Source organism: Vitis riparia, chromosome 1, assembly GCF_004353265.1.
Source record: "Vitis riparia cultivar Riparia Gloire de Montpellier isolate 1030 chromosome 1, EGFV_Vit.rip_1.0, whole genome shotgun sequence".
NCBI classification, from domain to species: Eukaryota; Viridiplantae; Streptophyta; class Magnoliopsida; order Vitales; family Vitaceae; genus Vitis; species Vitis riparia.
This window is the reverse complement of record NC_048431.1, coordinates 2,680,516-2,704,984: the sequence shown is the minus strand read 5'-3', so window position 1 is coordinate 2,704,984 and position 24,469 is coordinate 2,680,516. Positions and strand designations below refer to the sequence as shown.

Here is a 24,469-nt window from a genome sequence, read left to right as displayed (position 1 = left end):
CTCAGCTTCTCCACTGACAATCATGCTGCCCATTCACAAGCATTTGGGCCCTCTGCCTCATAATAAGGCTTGCCCCAGTGGTCTCTCCAGCCATTTTCAAGCCAACCGGAATGACCTGTAAGGCGCAATCAGGTTCATGAATGTGCACTGTTGTAGTTGGCTATCACTCGGCAAATCTATTAATGTTTTGTTGGCGCTAACAGAACACGACCTTTTCCAAGACCCCACCTCCAATTCAGCTTAGTTTCATTTGAGTTCTTACCTAGAATGCAGGCTCCCCACCACCTGATCTGAGAAACGAACCTATGAAATATTAGCCCAACTAGGTCACACTAAATGCAATGTTGGCCACATTACATCCACCATCCAATTGGATCTGTCATTTCTCAGTTCCATGGGCAAATTTTCAGAAGCCCAACAGAGTCTCATAAAACCATGTCAAGCCATTGCCACACTAGAGCTTGCTTGCAACTCTGGCACTTGGATTTTCTCTTGGACAGGGGCATGTTCTGACCTGGACTGTTGGACAAAAGTGTATAATAACCTGGACCACCCAGAATAAGCATCAGGATTCATATGCAGGGGATGGCTTTTGCTCTACACCAAACATGGAGTTGCCCTTCAGCTAATATAAGATGGAGTTGATGCAAATGACCTTAAAACACAAGTTTAACCTAGATATTACAAAATTGGCTGATATCATTATCTAGAATGCAATCAACAAGAGAAGGGTTTCAAAACATATACAATATACTTCATGTTTAATTAAACAAAAGTCTCTGAAATCCACCAGATGGATTTATGCTCAAAGTTCGGGAAGAGCAAACAAACCGTACATTCGAGCTATTCTCAAAAGCAAAGATACAGTTACAGCATAGGTTTTATAAACAGTAATTATGGAAATGCATGTTTGGAGACCCAAGGATAACTTAGCAAGCCACCAGGTTTTGACAAAATACAAAAAGTTCAGCACTTGTTCTGTAACCGAGATTGAAAAACGCTCAAACCAAATTTTGTCAACCACCTTGCTCACCACCCCAGGCAATAAAGCTGTCCTGAGATCCAAATTCCTGCATAACATTTGGTAAACTCATTTCAACCAAAAGGAACTTCTACAAGCAACAATGGAACCCAATAAATTCAAGGAAACAAAATAGCGTAAAGAATAAGTGATCATACAAGCTGGCTCAACCGGAAATCAGGAGGTGTATCGAGTTCTATGTTTGCCGGATCAAGGACCAGATCTTGGCAATCCTCCAGATCCTTCTTTAAGTCCTCTGCTCCTAAGTTAGCATAATCAGAGAGACGGGGTTTGCTTGTCACATGCCCATCGTTCCCATTCTCATGTCCTTCCCTATTGGGAGACTGGCTCTGAAGAAACTCATCACAGATGGACAACCCTTCCACAAGTTGCTGTGAATCTAACAGAAACTGCGACTCATTGTCCCACCATTTTGCTTCTTCCTCACCATGATTATCATTATGATCTAAGACTTCATCAACACAATTTTCTGCCTTTAGGATATTTTGGCAATCAATCTGTTCACATTCAGTTTGCACCTCACCTTCTAAATGCCCCATGTCAGGTTGCTTAAGTAGGAAAAAGTGAAAAACAGACATGGAGAAAGATATCAGTATTTTTTTTTGCACTGCATGCTTGTTTGAAAATGTAAAGAGGACATATGCTTGGGAACTACCTTATTACATGAAAATTCATGCAGGAATCTCACTAAAGTCTATCAATGATCAGCTATAGTTCAATGGCATCTGAGGCCTTTCAAAGTGACCTCACTGCAGCCAGGAGTTCAAGCCGGTTAAGTTGTGTTGCAAAGTAGAATTATGTCCAATGTATGATATTCTTATATGCAACCAAAAAGGAGAAAGAAAAAAATCAATGACAGGATATCACATCCTTGTTTTATTGATTAGGACTTCATTTGGATAATGAAAAGTACTAGGATGAAGAAAAAGAGAACAAAAAAAGGGATCGCAAATTCTCTCCCTCAATTTTCCATGGAAAAAACAAAACACAATAAAAAATATTTAAAAAATTGTACATTTTTAAATTCTTCATCCTCTACATAAAAGAGGAATAACATTTGAGTAGCATGGTAGAAAAGAAAATTATTTAGTAAACTTAATTTCTATTTTCTTCCCTTCTCTTTTTCCTCTTTGTTTTCTTCCTTCCCACTCTTCTTCAACTTTCCATGATCCAAATAGAAGCTAGTGTTTGTACACGATCTGAGAGGTTGAAGCTCTATTCAGCCCAAAAATTTTGGGGTATGATCTAGACCTAGCCCAAAGCTAGCCATTGATCCAATGCTAGACCTTACTGTTAGGCCAACATGATGACCTAGCCTTCTAGCTTCCCAGCTAGGGATGTCAACAAGGCAAGTTTAAGGCAACTCACCCTCATCCCAACCCCACTCTGATTATAAAATGCATTCCCATCCCTGCGCCAAACCCGAATCAGGGCAGGACATTAAGGAGGGTCAAAGAACTCGCCCTGCACCGTTTATTTATTTATTTTTTATTATTTTGTTTTATTAAAATATATAACTTTTAAATAAATAAGTATATTTCATAAATTGTTATATTTTCTTTTTATGAGAAGTAAACTTACAATTTTATTTTGATGTATTCAAATAGGAAAATTTTGAAAAAAAAAAGGAAAAAAACTAAATTAATTTTTATTTAAATTTATATATAATGCGGAGGCATGAGGACCCTAGACCACCCTGAAATGTTAAAAAAAAAATCTCTCAAACCTACTCCTAACCCATTTAGACTCTTCTCAAACGCATCCTATCAAGGGTTGGACAAGGCCCTAAAAATACATGCTCCATTGCCATCACTAGGCCCAGGCTGTCAGCCACCCAATCCACTACTCTCTCTCTCTCTCAAACTCCAGATAGATATGGAGTCTCTCACTCTCTCTGCAAAGGTCTCTCTTGTTATAGAAAGCAAACCTCTCCTTCCCATCTAGAAAGATAGCCCACCCTTCCAACTGGTTCAATTATAGGCTCCAACCCACTACACTCTATCTCAAACTCCAGATACCATGGACCTTTCATTCTCTTCAAAAAGGCCTCTCTTGTTATAGAGACCCCTAATCCACTCATCTATTTCTCTCTTAGACTCTAGATGGTCGTATAGCCTCTCACTCCCTCTAAAAAGTCTTTCTTGTTATAAAGATTCCTTCTCTCTTTTACCTAGCAAGAGGATCTAAACCTTCAATTAGCCCAGTCTATACCTCTCCAAATCCATGACTGTCCCACTCTCTCTTAAACTCCAGGTAACCTTGAAGCCTGTTACTCTCTCCACAGAGGTCTCTCGTGTTACGAAGACTATTAATCTCTCTCCTTCCCCCTCTTTGCTATTGACACAAAGAGACTGAAGGTTTGAAATTTCACTCTCTCTCCCTCTCTCTCTTCATTTTTTCCTTTCTTATTCTAAATCTCTCATCTCTCTTCCTCTATCTATATTTCCTCTTCTTTTGAAATTGATAACTTTTCTCTCTAATTCTCCCTCAATCAAAATATCTACTATCACTCCTCTCTAACATTCTCCCTTCTTTTGAAATTGATCACCTTTCTCTCTCTGATGAATTCTCTCTCAATCTCAACTTTCGTTTCTCTCTTCTATCATCACAAAGAGACGTGATTTGAATTAGTCACTCTCATTTTTTTCTTTTGTTTTCACTCTCTAATCTCTCTTTCTCTATCCATATTACCCTACTTTTGAAGTTGACCATCTTTCTCTCTCATGAATTCTCTTTCAATCTCAATTTATACTATCATTACAAAGAGGCTTAAGGTTTGGAGTCTCCCGCCCCTTTTTTCTCCTTCACACCCACTCTCTCGTCTTGTTCTATCTCCAACCTCACATTTTGAAATTGATCACCTTTCTCTCTCCCAAGAGTTATAGTTATTAGTCCAATCAAAGACCTAATTCCTTCTTACCTAGGATCAGACACAAGCACTTGGGCCTCCCATCTCAATTCCAGCCTAGCCCAATTAACACTCCTACAGTACCCATAGCAAACAATAACAAAATATTCCCAAATAAGGTAATGCCATCCTTTAATTGGCAACTGCAGGAAAAAGACAAGTGAAGAAAATATAATACCAACGCTTAGATCCTTTTATCAAAAACTCGTGGAAAAAACAAAGGGAAAGATGCATGAGGCTTCTAGGCATAAATTTTTTATTTTTACCTGAACTGAGGAATCCATGCAAGCAATAGGAGACTCTTGTCCTGGGTTAAAGTCAGAATTTCTTCTTTCAGTAAGAGGGTGTTCAGGAGTTGCAGATTTGGGAGTAACTGGATCTACTTTTGCAATTAAGGCACCAGAGCTTTCAGGAAAATCTTGTTCAATTTTGTCACTCTGCTTGACTTGTTGCTGCTGATAAGAGACTTTAGAAATAACATATTCCCCATCTTTCTCATCCTCTCCAGTACCCAGGTGATACTGGTGCATAACCCAATTTGTTTTCTCTGGTTTCCCACCCCTGACTATGCTTGCGTAGAGAACCATAATCTTCTTACACCCTCTCTGAACCCCATCCAAAATCACAGGTTTGGTCTTGCCGGTTTTGTGCCAACGAACATCACCGAAAACATCACCATGTATCTTTCGACGCTTTCGAGTTCCAGTATTATAAGCCTTGATTGCTTGATGAAAAAAGTGAGCTGCACTTCCATCTTGCTTTACACCTTTTTAAAAAAATAAAAAGAAAAGAAAAAGCTCAAGTTTTTTTTTTTTTTTTGATAGGTAAAGAAAAGTAGTATATATAGTAAAGAGGGACACCAAAAGCAGGGCCATCAAAGTATACAAGAAGTATACAGTAATAGCCTAAAGGCTCAACCCGGGGGGGGGGGAGAGGGAAAGAAGCAAAAGCTCAAGTTTTAAAACTGACAATTAATTGAGAATAGTTGAACAAACCAAATAACCACATTGGATTCTTATTTTAACCTGGTAGATTCTGAGGATGGGTATAACAGATTCCATCATCTTCCTCAACAGTTGGGATGAACTCATCAATAAAAGGATGTGCTTCCAAATTCCCAACTCCAACTTTTGCAAGTAAATGCCATATGATCTCCTGATCAGATGGATCAAATTTCACACCTCTAGGTAATCCTGGCCACTCCTGAGTAACCTGCAAAAGGACAGTTTCCAAACATTCTAAATATTAACAGCTGCCAGAAGAAGATCAGGCAAGATAATATAAAAATATAACTTCAATAACTGTACAATCATGAGATTTTCAAACAAATTCCAATATTCTGATTACTTTTTTAATTTCAAATCTCTACAAAGCCCCTATAAAATCTAATTAAGATGTTGATCAGAACTAGTTATAGGACACCAAGTACTGTAAGCCCATCAAAATGAAAATTTAAAGTGGCCCTAACACTTCCATAACCTTTTCAAACTAAATGGAAACATTAAACATATAGTGGTCCTGGTCCTCCATCATTTTGCTGATAATCTAGCATGGTGAAACCTGGCTCAGCTCTGGTAAGTTTTGACAACAAACCCCAAATGTCAGGTCATGAAATGACTAGCCCAATTATGAACCCAAGAAACAACACAAACCAGTTCATAAGGTACATCTACATCTTGGCAAATAGATGGGAAAAAGATAACACATATATGTAAAAACATCTAAATTAGAATCAAAGTAGAGTAAAACACGACCAATTTAGAGAAAATACTAGGCTCCAAAAGGCAATGGATGAAATATCACATATATGAGAATATATAAAAGTAGGGGTTGCATCAAAATTTAACAAAATATAATATCTCTTGCATTAATTCATGACGCAATCCCTGATGATAAACTTTATACACTTTCAGGTATAATTCTAGGCTTCAAGTGCTATCAACTGCAAATCAACTGAAAGTTCCAACTAGTGCCTGGCCAATATACTAATGAGCATATACAAGTGTGCAAGCATACCTAAATGCATTAAAAATTTATTATTATTATTATTTTTATAAAAAAAAAGCAGTTTCAGATGTTCCTTGAGATATGATTGGTTAACAATGTTATCACCCAAATAAAACAGGGTGTTTGCTTTGACTAGAAGTAAGTATCTGCTATCATCCGAAAAACAACAAAGTTAAAAATTTTCAACCCTCCAGTATGTGAAGTTCAAAATGAAGCCTTGGGTACTTCTAAAAGATTCTTTAGTTCAGATGTTTTCTGCACAATGCTATGAATAGAAATATTGTTCTCAAACCAAAAAAAGTGGCAAAATTGCTCATTGACAGGCCTATATCATTTGGTATCCATGGATTATGTCTAACAACCAAATACAAAAATCAAACAAAACAAGAAACTGAGAGAGGAAGATGAGAAGTATAAAAATATGAAGAAATAAGTATCAAAGAGCATAAATATGTGAAGATAGCGGTATAATATCAAGAAGTTCCTGAGAAAAATTTAAAATATGGAAGCAAGTTCAGTAACCATAACTAAAACACAAAAACTAATCAAGATGTACTTTTTCTGACAAAAGTTGTAGAAAAAATATGGAATAAATCTAACATTTATTTCAACAAATAAATGGATCTCCTCTGAGTAGTCTCTTTCACTTAATCAAGGATCAGAAGCATAAGGGAGTTGGGATTATACATCACTATTGTCAATTATATGCTGGCAATTCGGGCAAGCTCTACTAGGATTGCTTTTCCATTTGACTCTTTCAGTCTCACGAGTGCCAGATGCATTCTTGATTTTTGTTGCAAATCTATTACTGTCAACCAACCATGACATTCTGCATGGTCACAAAATATTTAGAGTCACAAACAGGAATTACTCCAAATTATGGATTATGATATACCAAATACGAATTCACGGGAACAAAACAACCAAAGAATTCAACAAGAACATGAAAAAATAACAAAAGTCAAACCTCTATCAAATTATGAAAGTCAGAGAACTTAAACCCCCATTACATAAGTTAGATTAAAGAGGGTGCCAGAAACTAAACATAAGGTAACCCAATTAAAGAGTCATCCTTCACTGCAAAAAACCATGCCCCATAACATATCCATAAAACAGGCGAAGCAGTGACTGCCTACCCTGTTAGAAATCAAACACTATCATTGAAATCAACTTTTGCTAAACTTTGATGTTCTGCACGGTTAAATCTTCTGGAAAAATCTTAAGGCCTTGCAAAAACTATTCAGTTATCCAACAGTGATTAGAGTAACCATCAATAGAGATCCACTTGAGCAAGTATTAACCATTATACCCCATATTTAACAGCTAAAATTACCCTTTAAAATAAAAGTCTGGTTCTCCACAATCAGGGTAAAATAACCAAATATGACTGAAGTAACTTACAGCTCATCTATCAATTCCAAGCAAGTCAGTCCTTCACATGATCTTCAAAAATTCAAGAGCAAAAACAATGTCTCCGGAAAAACCGGAGACGGATAGCACCAAAGGCGTAAACAATCAAATGTAAGTTCTCAGTCATAGACCGACCCACTTGCTATTTCCATTATACATTACATCAGCTATCAACCCCGCGAAATGTGACGAAATGGGTATTCGAAAATACCATCATCACTTCATCAAAAAACCTAGGCTAAAAAATAAGAAAGACGTCACTTTGAAATGAAAGCCGATCACCCACGAAGCCTTTGATCCTTTACACGTCTTACAAAATGGGTCAGTTTTGGATGAAGAAACTGCAAAAACTGTTGATTTAGGGTAACAACACCCATCCAGAAAACTCGGGATAAAAAAAGAAGTTATTTTTTCATTTTTTAAGATCTTTTGAGGCGACCCAAGTGAGAATGAGTTAGGGTTTCAAATAAATTCAAATCTCTGTGATTCTTGTGCCATAATTCATGATGAAGTTTCTTTGGCATTGTTTTCAGAGATAGATAGAGCATACCCAGCCATGGGAGATTGACGATCCAGCGGTCAAAACCGTCTGCTTTTCTCCTCTCCCCTTCTTCTGCCCCCTGTTGGGAATCTACAAACTACAAACCATGTAAAAGAAAATTTGAAAACTTACTACTGTAACCCATATTCTTCTTTTTAAATCACTGAATCGTACTAAAAGGTGAACTGGCAAATCAATGAATAATAAATTTCAAAACTAAATTTTTTTAATATTAGAATTGAAAATACAGTGATGGAGCCGAACTATAAGATTGGGAATGTGAACGGGAATGAGAGTTTCGAAGAAAGATGGACAAGTGTTGCATTAAATTATTTCAGGAATTAGTAGCATTTTCAATTTTGTGTGGAGAAAGAAAGAGTCGCTACTCGGCACTCACTTTTGACTTGAGGTAGCATTTAGTCTACCATCCATCATTGGTGGCTCTTTTATGAGAGCTGGTCTAGCCCTTTTTGACCGAGATTTATGGAATTTCAGGTAATTTATGGGAATATTTATAAAATTATTTAGAAAAAATATAATTGACAAAATACTGGACATTTTGTCACATGATACTTGGCCTAGGAAAAAAAATTAAGTTTTCACTTTGAAAAAATTTATGGTCCTTTTTATTATCATGTAAGAGTAATATCATTAAATATATATATATATTAAATTTAAATTAAAATCACGATTTTCAATTGAGATTTCACTTAAAAATTAAAGCATCGGTTATCAATTACGATTTTATTTTTTAACCAAAAAACCTAATTATTAATCACATCTTCATTTTTTTTTATCTAAATCATGATAATTTTTAATTGAAACTTTAATTGTCAATTAAGGTTTTATTTTTATAAGAGGATGATGCGACACTTATATGACTAGAAATATACTATAATTGAGGTTTCACTTAAAAATTAAAATCTCAATTAATAATTTAGGTTTCATTTTTAAAACGGTAACAATTGAAGTTTTTATTTTTGTTGAAATATGATGTGGTACTCACATGACATAAAAAATGTCACATTGAATTAAGTTTTAAAAGGGGCCTAAAAGTTATAATTTTGTGTTCAAATAAGTCATTTTGACAAAAAATTAAAGTATTAAAATCGTATTCTATAATTGTTATGAAGTTTATTCGTTTTTTTTTTCTTATATTTTATTTAAACTTGTATTTTAGTGTTTTTTTTAATTTTATCAATTTTTTTTCTAATTTTATTATATTTTTAATAATTTTATGTATATGAAGTGTAAAATTGTGATGATACTATTCATTAATAAGCTACATTAGCAAGCGTAAAATTTGAAAATTTTATTTCAAACATTATTGGATCGAATTCTAGGTACTTGTTGAGATTTACTCGAATCATAAATTTGTTTGCGGGAATAATGACATAGGTATATTACAAATTTCAATTAGCAGATCTAAGTACGATAATTTGAAAGATCGACTGCCAAACACATTTTGCGATGAAACAAAGCCCAGTCAAACACAAGAATAGCCTGGCCCAATACAAAAGCCCAACTCAAAATAGTGGGAAAGGGCGGCCTTTTTGAGCCCTAGAAGGCTAGAAGCCTAGAGGCTAGAACTCGCATCTCTCTGAATGGAATCAAGGAAGGAAGGAAACCAGTCCGAGGAGCCGCTGTAATCACAATCCACCATCGACCATGAGCAGCAGACCCAGAAACTTCCGTCGCCGTGCCGATGACGATGACAACGACGATACCAACGGCGACGGCCCTCCTTTAATCAAACCTACCTCGAAACCCTCTACAACCACCGCTGCCGCCGCCAAACCGAAGAAGCCTCCGAAGCTCCTCAGCTTCGCCGACGACGAAGAAAATGAATCCCCATCTCGTTCCTCCTCTCGCTCCACCCAACCCCCATCTCGCCCATCCAAGACATCCTCTCGCTTCACCAAACTCTCCTCATCGTCCTCCCACAAAATCACCACCACCAAGGACCGCCTCACCCCCTCCTCCGCCTCTCTCCCCTCCAATGTCCAACCCCAAGCCGGCACCTACACCAAAGAAGCCCTTCGTGAACTCCAAAAGAACACCAGAACCCTAGCCAGCTCTCGTCCCGCTTCCTCCGAACCCAAACCCTCACTCGAACCGGTCATCGTCTTGAAAGGCCTTGTCAAACCCATCTCGGCCGCCGAGGATGCCGTGATCGAGGAAGAAAATGTTGAGGAGGAACCAGAAAGCAAAGACAAGGGAGGGAGGTCATTTAAGAAGGATACGGAGGATACCGAAACCCGATTAGCTTCGATGGGAATTGGGAAGGGTAGGGATTCGATTCCCGATCAAGCTACAATCAACGCTATTCGAGCCAAGAGGGAGCGGCTCCGGCAGTCACGGGCGGCTGCTCCAGATTATATCTCATTGGATGGAGGGAGTAATCATGGGGCGGCGGAGGGGTTGAGCGATGAGGAGCCGGAGTTTCAGGGGCGAATTGCGATGTTTGGGGAGAAGCCTGAGAGTGGGAAAAAGGGCGTCTTTGAGGACGTGGACGAGAGGGGAATGGAAGGGGGGTTTAAGAAGGATGCACATGATAGTGATGACGAGGAAGAGGAGAAAATTTGGGAAGAAGAGCAATTCAGGAAGGGGTTGGGGAAGAGGATGGATGATGGGTCTAGTAGGGTGGTGAGTAGTAGTGTGCCTGTGGTTCAGAAAGTTCAGCAACAAAAGTTCATGTATTCTTCTGTAACTGCATATACCTCAGTGCCAGGTGTATCTGCTCCTTTAAACATAGGGGGTGCGGTTGGGCCACTGCCTGGTTTCGATGCAATGTCGTTATCTCAGCAGGCTGAGCTTGCTAATAAAGCGTTGCATGAGAACTTGAGGAGGCTTAAGGTATGAGATTTTATTTTTGTGGCTGAATTGAGCTATATGAATTTAAATCCGTAGATCTGTACACTATTTTCTTTCGTTTTTCATAAATGTGAAAATATGTGGAAGTTAGGATATTATGAATTTATTGCAAACAATTATGATTGTGGAAAAGGGTGCCTTACTATGATTTTCTTCATTAATTTGTTGTTTAATTCATCCTATGAGTAGAATACCAAGGCTGGTTCCTGGAAGGCTCTCAGGCATAAGTAGCCTTTTAGCATTTGATTTTATCTTCCTCTCTCCAAATTCTTATCCTATAGTTACTCTGGAACCTAGAATGAACATCTTTTAATAAAACTTTTACATGGCAAAATGCCAAATCCTGGTAAATGCAAAGTCTACAGAGGTTCTCATGGATTAAACTAAAGAACTACCCAAAACCTCCAAAAAGAAAACCAAAGATGGGGTTTTAGGGCAACAAAGGAATAGCAAACAAAAAATTATTTCATTGAGTTAGACAATGGGTGACCAATCTAAAAAATTCTTTGTTCATTTGCTTTTATATGTGCCAAATGATCCCAAAGGAAACAATTTACAATAGTTCTGCAAACTATATTTCAAATTTTCTACTACCACCCTTTGAATAGTTCCATCGTGGTTCTAGGCAAAACCATATAAGCCCTCATCAATAAATCTATCAAAAAAATATAAGCCCTCATCAATAAGAATAGATAATTCCACAGCGTCTGAATGAATGCTATGAGACAAGATGATTAACTTATTCCTCTATCATTTTGTGCATCAAATATCTATCTGGGATCCATAGCCCCCTATTCATCAATCGGTCCACGATGATCCTTTTATTTGTCACTGCAGTCCATACAAAGAAAGGCACTCTGGAGGGTGCGCAAAAGTCAAACTATTTAAAATGGATATGACCTTCCTCCTCCATAGTTGGTCCATTAAAAAGACTTTTGAGTTCTTGTAAAAAAATTGTGATGGATCACATTCCATTAAGACTTATACGAATCTCAAGTGTCACATTTCTGACTAAACCTTTGCAGAATATAGCTTCTCAAAAAATGGCATGACCTCCTCTAACTACCAATTATGAAAATGTTTCCCAAAATGAAAATATCCTCTGTCCACCCTAGGTAGTTTGTTCCTTGAGCCTTCTAGTTAGTTCTACTTTCAATAGAATAACACTTGTTGGTGAAGTTATACATAAAAGTAGGTTCTATACTCTTAATTGATTTTGTTGATTGGCTAGGTTCTTGCTAAGGGAGAACGTTTTTTTTTTTTTTTGTGTGTGTTCTCTCTTTTTTGGTTATGCCATTTGATGCCTGTTGCATATGTCATATGTACTTTGATGCGTTGTATCTTTGGTGCTTGTTTATAAAATCTTATTATTTGTCCAAAAAAAAAAAAAACTTGGAAACTGCTACCACAGAGCTACATCCCCATCCAACATGTTTTTGATGGATAAATAATGTAAGATCCTTGAATTCATGCAAAACAGTAACTATCCTATTATGAATCAAACTTTATTCTTGACATTTTGCAGATTCATTTCAAATCAAACTCTTATATCCTTTTATCTTAAAGAGTTTGAAATAAATCAATCCTTGTACATACTCCTTATTAGAATTGTCTTCAACCCTCTCTTTTTCTGTCGAGATGATAGATTCTTAACCTCTCATATGGATTTATACTATTAAGAGGGTAGAGACCAATCCAAAGATAGCGATTGATAGAGTGGGTGGTTCCATCAGCCTACTCCCAAAAGATGTGGAGTCTATGACCAAATATCTTTATACTAGATATTTAAAATAAAGATAAAATATAATCTATAATTTTTTTTTTTTGATAGGTAAAATATAATCTATAAATTACTATTACACTATTACTATCTAGTCTTCTCAAAACTTACTGTGTTTACCATACACATCTTAAAACCCAACTGTTAAAAGACGAATCTGTTCATTTTGGTTAGCTTCTCCTGACTTTCTTATGCTATCAATGGCCATACTCACTGCCATAATCCAAGAACTACTCCCTTCATGAACTTTTTGTTCTCCAAAGACATTTTCCTAGGATGGCTTTATTTATCAATGAGGTGTGTCTGCTCCTAAGCTCACTTCTCCCCTGAGGAGTGCAAATAACTCCAGTTCACTGAATGGATTTGAAGTCCACACCAACTTTCCTCCAAAGGAAGTACCTTTCTAACTGTCCAACCCAGTAACGCCTGTCTCTGAAATCTTAAAAAGAGACGATGTATGTTAAAAATCTTCCAAGATTACACCAAATCAAGTCACCTCCCCCACCTTGGAGATACGTTGTATCTTCCAATCAGTATCATTTGCCCTTCCATTGATCACATCCCTAACTGCCTGGGCTTTTAAAAAGGGGAAATAGCATCCTCATAGTGCATTATGTAAAAATGGAGAAAAAAACTGAGATGAATAGCACGTTCATAGTGCATTATCTAGCCATTTTTAGACTGTGCTCGAGTATGTATCTATATATATGCAAGAGTGTATCTTTGTGTGTGTGTAGTGTAATGTACTGTTTTACATATTTCAATTGAATGAGCTTGTATGTAACAATCTACTTTAATATTGTTCTTATCAGGAATCTCATGGCAGAACCATGTCATCACTGACTAGAACTGATGAAAATTTGTCTTCCTCACTGTCGAATATCACTACTCTTGAGAAGTCTCTTACTGCTGCCGGTGAGAAGTTCATCTTTATGCAAAAGCTTCGTGACTTTGTTTCTGTTATATGTGACTTTTTGCAGGTATGGATTTATCTAATTACATGGCATGCGTTTCTGTGTTCTTTTGTAATCCTCCTTGCTTGCTCATCAAACTAACATAGATAACTATGTTTCTTGTTATGTCTTCTATAAATCTCTCTCTCGCGTGTGTGTGCATGCGCATGTGCCCACACACGCACACACACAAAACACTGAAAATCTCTATGAAAATTGTTATCCTTTTGTTCATGTCAAAGTTAGTGCTTTAGTCTCAAAAGTACCAAAAGATAAGTGACGCTCTGGTTTTAAAATTTCAGTTACTATTTATTCCATTGACTCTTTTAGCAAAGTAAGTACTTGAAAAATCAAATTTATCGGATGACCTTTTGTATCTTTTCATCCATTCTTGTTAGATTTTGCCATTTTAATAGGATGATTTTTTTCTTTTTAGTTGTATAAGCAAATTTTATACGACTTATACTGTGGTAAAGTTGCCCTGAAGAGAGGCTTCATGGACAGAAAAGAAAAAGTAACTAGGACTCCCAATTGATTCTCATACAAGAGAAAGATGCTTTCTTCTACCTTCATTCCCTGTAGTGGTGCACTAATGGGAGAACTCATGTTGCATTGTGCTTGAAGCCTTGCTGACCAGTTATCACTGAGAAGAAAAAGCTGTGTTGCAATCGATTAGAAGGTGAAGACCAGATTTGAAAGGATTTAGGACATTTTTTGTGGGAAGGAGGTCAGTAGAGAATAAGATTCACTTGGTGAGGTGGTCCATTGTTTATGCTGAAAATTTTGTCTGCCTGGGGTTTGGGTGTCATGAGGCTTGATCCTCTCAATGAAGCTTAATTAGGAAATGACTATGAAGATTCGCTACAGAGAAAGATAGCTTCTGGAAAAAGGTGAGTTGTGTGGAAGTACGGGGAATTGGAGGGGGGTAGTGTTGACAGGAAAGGGAAACTTATGAATCAAGCTGATGGAAAGCCATTAGAAAGGGTAGGGATGATGTTTTCATTAGGACAAGATTTGCCATCAATAATGGTCTTAGGGTCAAACTTTGGCAAGATCCTTGGTGTTGTGAGAACATTTTAAAGGTTCAGTTGTCAAGTTGCTTCAATCTTGCAAGCAATAGAGAGGTTTTGGTGGAACATTTTTGGGATGAGAATTGTTGGAATCCTAGGTTTAGAAGGATCTTTTTGGATAAAATGTTGTTGGGAGGTGGACTGCTTGCTGCAACTGCTGAACCCATTCCTTGTTTATATTGACTTGAAGGATATATTGGTTTGCAAGATTTATAAGAAGGCTTCCTTCTTCATTATAACATGTTACTTCCTATAAAAAAAATAAAAATAAAATTATAACATATTACTTGTCTCTGGTCCTTGTTGAAACCGCTTCATTCCCAGCTAAGATGATTTTGAATTCAAAAGCACCCTTCAAGGCCTTCTTTTGAGTGTTTATTTGTTTGTTTGTTTTGTTTTTTTGGTTTGGAAAGCAACTTGAGAGAAAGTTCTGACTGATGACCATTTTAGGAGAAGAGGGTGAGGTATGGTAAATGGGTGTTGCCTTTGCAATGACAGTAATGAGTCCACAGATCACATCCTCATCCATTATGAATTGATTTCTAGGTTATGGTCTTTGGTGACTTCCTTGCTAGGTGTTCCCCTAGTCAAGTAGAGATGTTGTCCTGAGTTGGCAGGTGAATGGGAATCAAGTGCTAGGTAATGTGGGCACTAATTCCTTAAATCTCTTTTGGATCATTTGGAAAGAGCCTAATATAAGAACCTTTGAATATGTGAAGCTTTCATGCTTGGTGATGAAGGATTTACTTCTGACTTTGTTTATATGGTCAGACAGGGATTTGGATCCTACTTGTGTCTTTTTGGACTTTGTTGGTATTATGGGGATTGACTAGCTTGGTAGTAGTTTTGCTTTTGTTTTTTGTTTTTTTTTTTTTGGGTGCGCTGCCTTGTATATGTTGTACGTACATGGGATGTGGCCCCCTCTCCCCCCAACACCCCCCAAGAAAGAAAAAAGGAAAAATTGTAATCAAAGATATACTTTTGGTTAAATTTAGAGAAACAGAAAATTTTCTAGGTGTTCTCTGTTTACATGTGTAAGAGTTGTTAGCTGCCTATCATAGCAGTTTGATGAGTTTCCTCTTGAGGTCAAGTAGAATTAAAGGACAGCTGACTCATAATTTAAACCTATATATTGTGGGCATGTGCAATGACCTTGGTAGTTAACTCCTAATCAATCACTCTGATCACCTCTTTTTTTCATTCTATAATTCTGGATCTACAGTCCTTGTATCATATTTCATGCTAGCATTCCATCCAGACGAATCTTCATTCTCTGAATATAACATATATAATTAGAAACAACATTTCCATTTCATCATAATAAAAAAGTACAAGGAAATGAGCTGTACTTCATATAGAGACAAAACGTCAAGAAGGCTGCCAAAAGTGTGCCAATATCGGTCAATAGTCATACAGAAGTAAAATTCTCAAGGATGCAAGGATATCATTACAAAATCTTTTATACTAGAAGCACTTCACTTAGCCAATGAATTTGCTTAGTAGTTTGTTGAGCATTGTATCCCAGAAAAAGGAGCATCCCAACCTAGTAGACAATGTAAGATCTTATGTAAAATGGATACAATTTCAAAGGCCCCATTTCCCTTTGGAAAGTCCTGGAACTAACTATGGGTGAATTGCTGAGGTCCAAAGAGCCTGCCTGGATCTGGCCTTCCAAAAGTGTTACTAGCTCAACTCTATATCCAGACCCGATCTAGTTTTCTTTGAGGGAGCTTTAGACACAACTGCACTTTGATTGTGAAATACTCAACCAATTCCTATCAGGCCTGGGATATGCAAAGAACAACAAACAAAATTAAGTTACTCATAAGGTGTGGAACCCACTCACCTTACACCTCCATGAGCCTCATCCTCATGCAACAAGTGGATATCCAATCTGATATTCTCATGCTTAATGGGATTCTGAAAACATTTTTTTTTTCTTTTTGATGGGTCTGAAATATCCATAAGGAAGCAAAGTAGTAGATCAAATTCCATAAAGCCTCCATCAAGCTCCATCCCATCTCAAATATTATGGCATTCTTCTCAAGCCTGAGTGCCCAAAGTGAAATGAGAATAGCCATACCTGATTAAACCCTGCTCTTAATGCTGCCACCAAAACCCAATGAGCCATCACCATCATATCCATGATCCATCTGGAGGACCTCAATCTTACCTGGCAAGACTGAAAAGTCTATCGCACAAATGCATCAACTGTTTGGTAGTGTAGAAGATGATGATGATGATGATTTTCATTGTTCAATTGCATTACACAGTGTTCAGGGCTAGGGGGCACATTAAACAAAGATCAGGATTGAGGGCACTATAAGGTTTTCTCAGTTGCTATAATTGGTTTTTTTTTTTGATAAGCAACAAAAGCAGCTATATTAAAGTTGCTATACTTGGTGTTAACTTTCTATTATTGGTGTTAACCTTTCTATTAGGCACTAGCTAAGCAAAAACCTTGACCTTAGGTAGGAGCTTTGATTTTTCAAATGAAATTAGCCTTCAGAAAAAATATAGGCTCCTTTGATTTGGTTAGAAACGAAAAGAAGGAAACAAAGAAAAATAAACGAGAGGGTGTTAAAACCAAATTCTGATTCAGGAAAAGTTGGTGACAACAGGCAGAAAGCAAAATCGAAGATAGGTCATCGCTTTCGTTGGCAGGGAAATAAAAATTCCAAGATGTGGGAGAATTGATCTAGACAGAGAAATAGTAGAATTTTTAGACCTGACAAGCAAATACAAGTTGGGTAATCGAGGTCACAAATGTTGATCACCACTTCCTGTCGAGTTCTTGTACCATCCCCAACTGAAATCCATAACCCTGAATAAATCTGGCATACTAGCAATTGCTTTCCAAGGGCAATCATGACAGAGTGTCGCTTGGTTCCTTTATTTTTTAATAAATATTTAATTCTCTTGTTGCTCATGCAAGCAGTGCACTTGATTCATGTGGGCCTTCGCCATTTTGGGTGTTTTCTACCACTCTGGTCGTTTTTCTATCATTGTGATACGATCTTTCTGTTTTGACACAATGAGCTTTTATTTACCAGCAAGTATATAGGGCTTTCGTGGTGGCAAAATTGCTCTGGAGAGTGGGTTAACATGGATATAAAAGAGTGAGAATAAGGACTCCCAATTATCACCATGTTCTTTCTCCTTCATGCAATTTGGTGATGCTGATGCCTGGAGTACTCGTGTTAATATTAGCTGAATCTAAACAGCGGTCACAGGGCATGAAATGGGGTGTTGAACATTTACTGTGCAAGCACAACAATTTTGTGGTCATAAACAAGGTTTTCAAAAGTGTTTTTAGGTGCACCTTGGGGCTAGGCATGGCAAAAATGTCTTGAGGCGTTGAAGAAAAAACGGAACTCCAGAAAGGATTGAGGCATATGCCTCTGTGGGTCTCTGAAACTCAAGTGGCCATGTTAAAAAAAATAAATGAATAAAAAATTGAAGATGACATCAACATTTTAACCCGACAATCCCATGGAAAATGAGTGAGATCTGAGAATAGAGAAGAAAATGGAAGAAAAACCCCTGACCTTAGATATGTGAAATCCTTACCTCATGATTGTGACTTCTCACTCTGACAACACCCTCTCACTTCGGCAGCACTCCATCTGTCTCATCTTGGCAATCGGCGCCTTCTATGTCTCACCTCTTTTTTTTATTTTTTATTTTTATCAGATTCTCTGTCTCACCTCTTCCCTTTCTCCTTTATCCTTTCTACTTTATTCTCAATCCATGCCTTCACCACCACAATCAGTATTTTTTTTGTTTTTTTGGGGAAAACCAAGACATTGTTTTATTGTTTTTACATCTCCACCACCATACCTTCTCCACCATGGCCACATTTTTACATCTTGGTTTATTGTTTTTAGTTTGACCACTATGAGTGCTTACCTCCCCTTACTTTTTTGATAGGAAACCACACATAATTATATTGATAAGATAAACCTCCCCTTACTAGCATGTCCAGTTTCTATTTTCTCACCTTTCATCATCCTTTTTTCCATCTTTTTTTTTTTTTTTTCTAATGGAAAGTTGTAAAATTATATAAATAATCAGGTCTTTATATTTATCTTAATGATTGGTTATGCTAATATTTAATTTTTAAAAAATTTATTATTAAAATTTTATACTTTTATGTTCTAAAATAATTATGTAATTTATGTAAAATTCTTTCTGTAATTTATTGAGTATTATATTTTTACATATTTATTAATTATAAAAACTAAGGTCTCAAAAGGCTTACGCCTTAACGCTTCGAGGCTTATGCCTTAACACATTGCCTCATGGGAAAAAAAAACAACTTGCATTATACTTTTGCTTTTAAAAACTTTGGTCATAAACATACCAATAGTTCTAAACTTAGAACAATATAGATTTTCTAGGCATTTCTGCCTATTTTATTTACGAGCACTGATCCTATGTGCTAGCCTCATCAGCTTGATTAGTAGTCTGTATTATATTGGTTGATGTCAAACAAAACTGAAACAGAGATAGCTGACTCAATTTCAGTCAATATTTTTGAAATAAATTATTTATCAAAACTAAAATAATAATAATAATAATTTTATTGTTAATTTAAGACAAAATATCATGGAGATTTGCAGTAAACCTGAAATGAAACATTGGTAGCCTCAGTGGCTTGATCAGTAGTCTGTGTTATATTGGTTGACGTCAAGCAAAATGATCTCTCTAGCATGTCATGGAGATTTGCAGTAAACCTGAAATGAAACATTGGTAGCCTCAGCAGCTTGATCAGTAGTCTGTATTATATTGGTTGACGTTGAGCAAAACTAAAAGGGAGGTAGCTGATTGCATTTCAGTCAATATGTTTGAAGTAAATTATTTGTCTATCAAAATGATGACGATGATGATAATTTAAGTTTATATATTGCTGAGATTTGCAGTAAACCTGAAATGAAACATTGGATTGATCTGTTACTGTTTTGTTCTTTTGAATAGAGCAAACAAAACCTAATGGAACAATATTGATACCTCTTCAATCTATCAAAAAAAATATAGATATTGATACCTCTTCATGGTCCTCTTGATTGAGCTGCTACACCTCTACTTTTAGGTCATATTGGCTTATATCAATGTGAATGTTATGCATGAATTGTCAATGCTTGAGTTAAATTGCATTCCTTTTTTTATAATTTATGAGGGCTTATGTCAGATATTTTATGTCCATATTGTCATTGATCCTTAGTTTTCCTAACCCAATATGCCTAAATAGCATGCTCTTGGTCCCTCTATTTTTAATAGATTTTGATGTTTTATTCGCCTTTTCTTATGTGCCCTTCTCAAGTTCCTAGAAATAGGCAGTGACTTTGACTCATGCTAATCAGTCTCATATTGTAACTTCCCTTTCAGCATAAAGCTCCTTTTATTGAGGAACTTGAAGAGCAGATGCAGAAGCTTCATGAAGAGCGTGCATCAGCTATCTTAGAAAGGAGAGCTGCTGATAATGATGAGATGATGGAAATACAAGCATCTGTTGATGCTGCAATGTCAGTTTTCACTAAAAGTGGTTCTAATGAGGCAATGGTTGCTGCTGCCAGAACTGCAGCTCAGGCTGCATCTGCTGCCATGAGAGAACAAACAAATCTACCAGTGAAGCTAGATGAATATGGTAGAGACATAAACCTGCAAAAATGCATGGATAAGAATAGGAGATCTGAGGCTCGACAACGTAAGAGAGATAGATGGGATGCTAAAAGAATGACATTCTTAGAGAATGAAAGTTCCCATCAGAAAATAGAAGGAGAATCAAGCACTGATGAGAGTGATAGTGAGACTACAGCATACCAGTCAAACCGTGATTTGTTGCTTCAGACTGCTGAACAAATTTTCGGTGATGCAGCCGAGGAATATTCTCAACTTTCAGCCGTGAAAGAAAGAATTGAAAGATGGAAGAAACAGTACTCGTCAAGCTACCGAGATGCTTATATGTCTCTAAGTGTACCTGCTATCTTCTCTCCATATGTGAGATTGGAGCTCCTAAAATGGGACCCACTTTATGAAGAAGCAGATTTTGATGATATGAAATGGTAAGCACTACAAATTTAGTGATGTACACTTAGGTCGATCAAGATATCTTGAACTTCATTTAATACTTGATTCTTTGCATAAGGGCAACATACTTGGTTAAGTCATTTGAATACTTGTCTATAAGTTAATCCACTGATATACATGTGTGTGTGTGTGTGTGTGTGTTTTCTTTTTCTTTTTCATTTTTTTTAATCATTTTCCATTTTTACACTTACATATATGGTTGTTTGCTTCTTCTATCCACCGTTTGATGCTATTCTCTTTGCTTCTTCTATCCACCATTGGATGCTATTCACTTTGCTACTTTCTTTTTTTGGTGGGTACAGGCACTCATTGCTTTTCAATTATGGTTTGTCTGAAGATGGAAATGATTTCAGCCCTGATGATGCTGATGCTAACCTTGTTCCTGAACTGGTGGAAAGGGTTGCACTTCCCATTTTGCATCATGAACTTGCTCACTGCTGGGATATTTTCAGTACCAGAGAGACAAAGAATGCTGTTTCTGCAACAAACTTGGTTATTAGGTACATCCCAGCTTCCAGCGAGGCTCTAGGGGAATTATTAGCTGTCGTCCACAAGCGTCTTTACAAGGCTGTCACTAATTTTATGGTATATATTTCACACCTCTATTATATTTTTCTAAATTTTTTTACAGTTATTTGATTTTGCCAATGCAGGAAGTTATAGCAGATTATTACTTTTTTAGCTTTGGTATTGTTTCTCTTATGTTTTCCTGCTCATAGGTACCACCATGGAACATACTTGTAATGAAGGCTGTGCCAAATGCAGCACGAGTTGCGGCATATAGGTTTGGCATGTCTATTCGTTTGATGAGGAACATCTGCTCGTGGAAAGATATCCTTGCATTGCCAGTTTTGGAGAAGCTTGTTCTTGATCAGCTTTTGAGTGGACAAGTTCTTCCTCATGTTGAAAACATTGCATCTGATGTTCATGATGCAATCACAAGAACAGAAAGGATCATCTCTTCTTTATCTGGGGTGTGGGCAGGCCCAAGTGTCACAGGGGAGCGCAGGTACAGTAATTGTGATACTCCATGCTGCACATGTCCTAAGTTATCTTGCTTCTATTTTTGTTGCATTCTAGTATTCTCCAGATCTTGGATCGCTTTCATACGTTAATTTGCTTACATTTTAAAACTCCAATTTGGTCCTCTGCCTCTTTTAAGTGTGTGCAAAAATCTTTCTTTAAGATGAGTTTTAGTTATAGCCTGCCCACATGCATGCGGATGTATCTTCAATAGCGTAAAGGCAATTCAGCTTGAAATGTCTTGGATTAGCATCATCAGTCTAATTTTCCATTTTGTATTAATTCCTTTTTCATTGTTGTATTTTTTTCCAATTATTTTATTTAAGCTTCCACTTTTTTGAACGGCAATTTAGTGTCAGCAGAGTGCAACTTTATGTTTTATATTATTTTAGTACTCATCATTGAGAATACCTCTGCTTCCTTTTTGCTCTCTGGATTTCAAAATATTTGACTTTGTTTCTGTTCATTCCTCCCTATTCTGTGTCAGCTACTTGAGCAAGAGTGACAATCAAACTAAAGTGTTTTAAATAGCATTTGAAGGCAAACCCATCACCACCATAAATAGGCTATTAAAGAAAATCGGGTTCATTACAACTCATGGTATAGAATTGTTTCTAGGATTTCATGCAATGCTCATTGGAATTTTCTGAATTATTTCTGATTTGACCATCATTTTCTGTAATATCTCCACTGCTTATGGTTTCCATGTGGCACCTGAAGGAAGGAGCCATGTTTCTTTGCTTGGTTCTTTATCGTTTATAATTATAACAGTCAAGCATGATATTAGTTTGATTTTATTGATGACTATTGTACTCACTGCTCCATACCGAGCATATCATAAGGTCTCATAAGATAGTGGGGTGCTCACCATGAGGCTCCACATTCCAGCTATCTCATAGAGTCCTGGACTGCAATGATCACCTTGCAGTTTTACACAAGAAATAGAAATGGATGTAAGTGTTCATACAAAAGGCTAGAGCACAAAAGGGCAAAAAAGGAAACCGAGTCTGAAGCTTTTATTTCTTCCCACACTAATAAGACTTATTGAAGAGGGAAAAAATGGAAAAATGAATGCTGATATCATATGAAGAATGGAAAAGAAAAATGAGAATGTTGAGGCTGAGAAAATGTACAGAATATAGGGATCTTAGTGTTAATGAATTCTATTTATGCTGTCATCATCATCATTGCTGCCTTAATTTGTTTGATCTCTCTCTCCTTTACAGTGAAATCTTTAGTAGCATTTTTTTTTGTCAGCACACACTGGGATGATGCAAATTCACAAATATGGGGCATGCACCTACATATATATCTTCCAAACTTATGTTGTTCATTATTTATTGCTATTCTCATCATTATGATTAATTTAGATCTTCCCTCCCTTATAATATAGGGCCTGAACAATTGTGATCTCTGTTTGAAGCATTTATTTTGGCAATGAATATAATATATAGCCATCTTTCTCTTTCGAGTGTTGGAAACAGTTTGTGTCTGATAATTAATGAAGATTTTTTTTGTAGATTAACACACGACATTATCTTGATAATTTTTATTGCAAAAATAAATTGTGCAGCAACAAGTTGCAACCTCTGGTGGATTATGTTCTGAGACTTGGGAAGAGGCTGGAGAAAAGGCACTCGCCAGGCGTGACTGAGAGTGACACTAGCAGACTTGCCCGTCGATTAAAAAGGATGTTGGTTGAGCTCAATGAGTATGACAAGGCCAGGGATATATCTAGAACTTTCCATCTCAAAGAGGCACTCTAAAATAAGAGATGTTGGAGAGCTTAATGAATAGGAAAATGGCATGGGAAGATCCAAAACCTCTCGTCTCCAGCAGGTGCTGCCAAAGGAAAGATGTTGGTTCAGCTGGCCAGATATGTTAGTCTCCATTATGGGAGGATAATTTTTTACCCACTAGAATCCAATGAGGATAATTTCTTGAGGATGTGTCACTCACCAATGCCGTGCTGCAACATAGTTCACTTCCCTGCCAACTTCCCCCCATCAAAAGAGGGGATTTGTTTTTTTTTTTTCTCAAAATTAATTTTGTTCTAAGCTGCATGTCATACTTAGATGCAGTATCTAAAGTTGTCTAGGTGGTACACGGATGGATGCTTAGGCAACTCTTTAAGTTCGTGACATGTAGCTTCAAATGGATCTAAATTTAATCTTGTAAAATTTTTGTTTGAGCGGTCAATGTTTCTTTTGATAGTTGAAAGTTTCAACCGTGTAACTAAGTAAAGATGCATCAGTGCCTTCTGAAATCAAAATTTTCTTGATTAAACATGTATGATGCTCAATGTACTAGTGAATATCGTTGTGTGGTGGTAGTTGATTGGATTGGATATATTCCTCCTCAAAAGCATGCTGTGAACTGCGTTCTTCTTCTCTTGTCCACCTTTGGCCTCTCTCTTTGTGTTCTTCTTCTCTAACTTACAAGAAACAGACTGGATGGATAAACCTAGTGCCTGGATCCTGTCTTTGGGAATGGCCAGCCATTGACCATCATTGGTGCGAGAAGCGTTGATTGCAGTTGAAGCTAAGAATAAGAATTCCACCTAAAAGAACCATACTGTATTACTATGTTGATGTTTAGGACTGTGATTCAACTAGCTAAAATTAATTGCACTAATTTCCTTAGGAAAAAAAAAAAGGAACGAAGAAAGAGGTGGAGCTGACTAAGCCCTGAATTTAATTCTGGACCGACAGCTGCAAGTGGGGCGAATTTGAAGCTCAAGCAGAGGATGTGCATAGATGATAGATCCACAA

At 36.9% G+C, this 24,469-nt stretch overlaps 2 protein-coding genes across 3 annotated transcripts; one reads left to right on the top strand and one right to left on the bottom strand.

Moving 5' to 3' along the window:
- Positions 1-681: 681 nt before the first annotated feature.
- On the bottom strand, positions 682-8,283 carry LOC117918461 (SUPPRESSOR OF GAMMA RESPONSE 1). Of its 2 annotated transcripts, none has more exons than XM_034835147.1 (6): positions 7,918-8,283; positions 6,645-6,786; positions 4,976-5,162; positions 4,217-4,716; positions 1,180-1,590; positions 682-1,070 (listed from the first exon to the last, which is right to left on the bottom strand). In XM_034835147.1, exons 1-6 carry the CDS (start codon positions 7,923-7,925, stop codon positions 1,017-1,019), a joined length of 1,302 nt encoding a protein of 433 aa, XP_034691038.1. In that variant the 5' UTR covers positions 7,926-8,283; the 3' UTR covers positions 682-1,016. The 2 variants fall into 2 exon arrangements, with proteins under 2 accessions (XP_034691038.1, XP_034691045.1); XM_034835154.1 differs by lacking the exon at positions 7,918-8,283 and adding an exon at positions 7,359-7,886.
- A 1,208-nt stretch (positions 8,284-9,491) lies between these two features.
- LOC117916248 (transcriptional repressor ILP1) lies at positions 9,492-23,991 on the top strand. The gene is made up of 6 exons (XM_034832200.1): positions 9,492-10,764; positions 13,375-13,542; positions 19,974-20,650; positions 20,978-21,260; positions 21,395-21,684; positions 23,272-23,991. Exons 1-6 carry the CDS (start codon positions 9,577-9,579, stop codon positions 23,462-23,464), a joined length of 2,799 nt encoding a protein of 932 aa, XP_034688091.1. The 5' UTR covers positions 9,492-9,576; the 3' UTR covers positions 23,465-23,991.
- Positions 23,992-24,469: the final 478 nt, after the last annotated feature.

Coding starts and splice junctions, on each gene's coding strand:
- LOC117918461 (XM_034835147.1), bottom strand. Junction 4,717..4,975: donor CCATCCTCAGAATCTACCAG/GTTAAAATAAGA, acceptor TTTTTTAAAAAG/GTGTAAAGCAAGATGGAAGT. Junction 1,591..4,216: donor GCATGGATTCCTCAGTTCAG/GTAAAAATAAAA, acceptor TTCCTACTTAAG/CAACCTGACATGGGGCATTT.
- LOC117916248 (XM_034832200.1), top strand. CDS start 9,577: ATGAGCAGCAGACCCAGAAACTTCCGTCGCCGTGCCGATGACGATGAC. Junction 13,543..19,973: donor TTATATGTGACTTTTTGCAG/GTATGGATTTAT, acceptor CTTCCCTTTCAG/CATAAAGCTCCTTTTATTGA. Junction 21,685..23,271: donor AGTGTCACAGGGGAGCGCAG/GTACAGTAATTG, acceptor TAAATTGTGCAG/CAACAAGTTGCAACCTCTGG.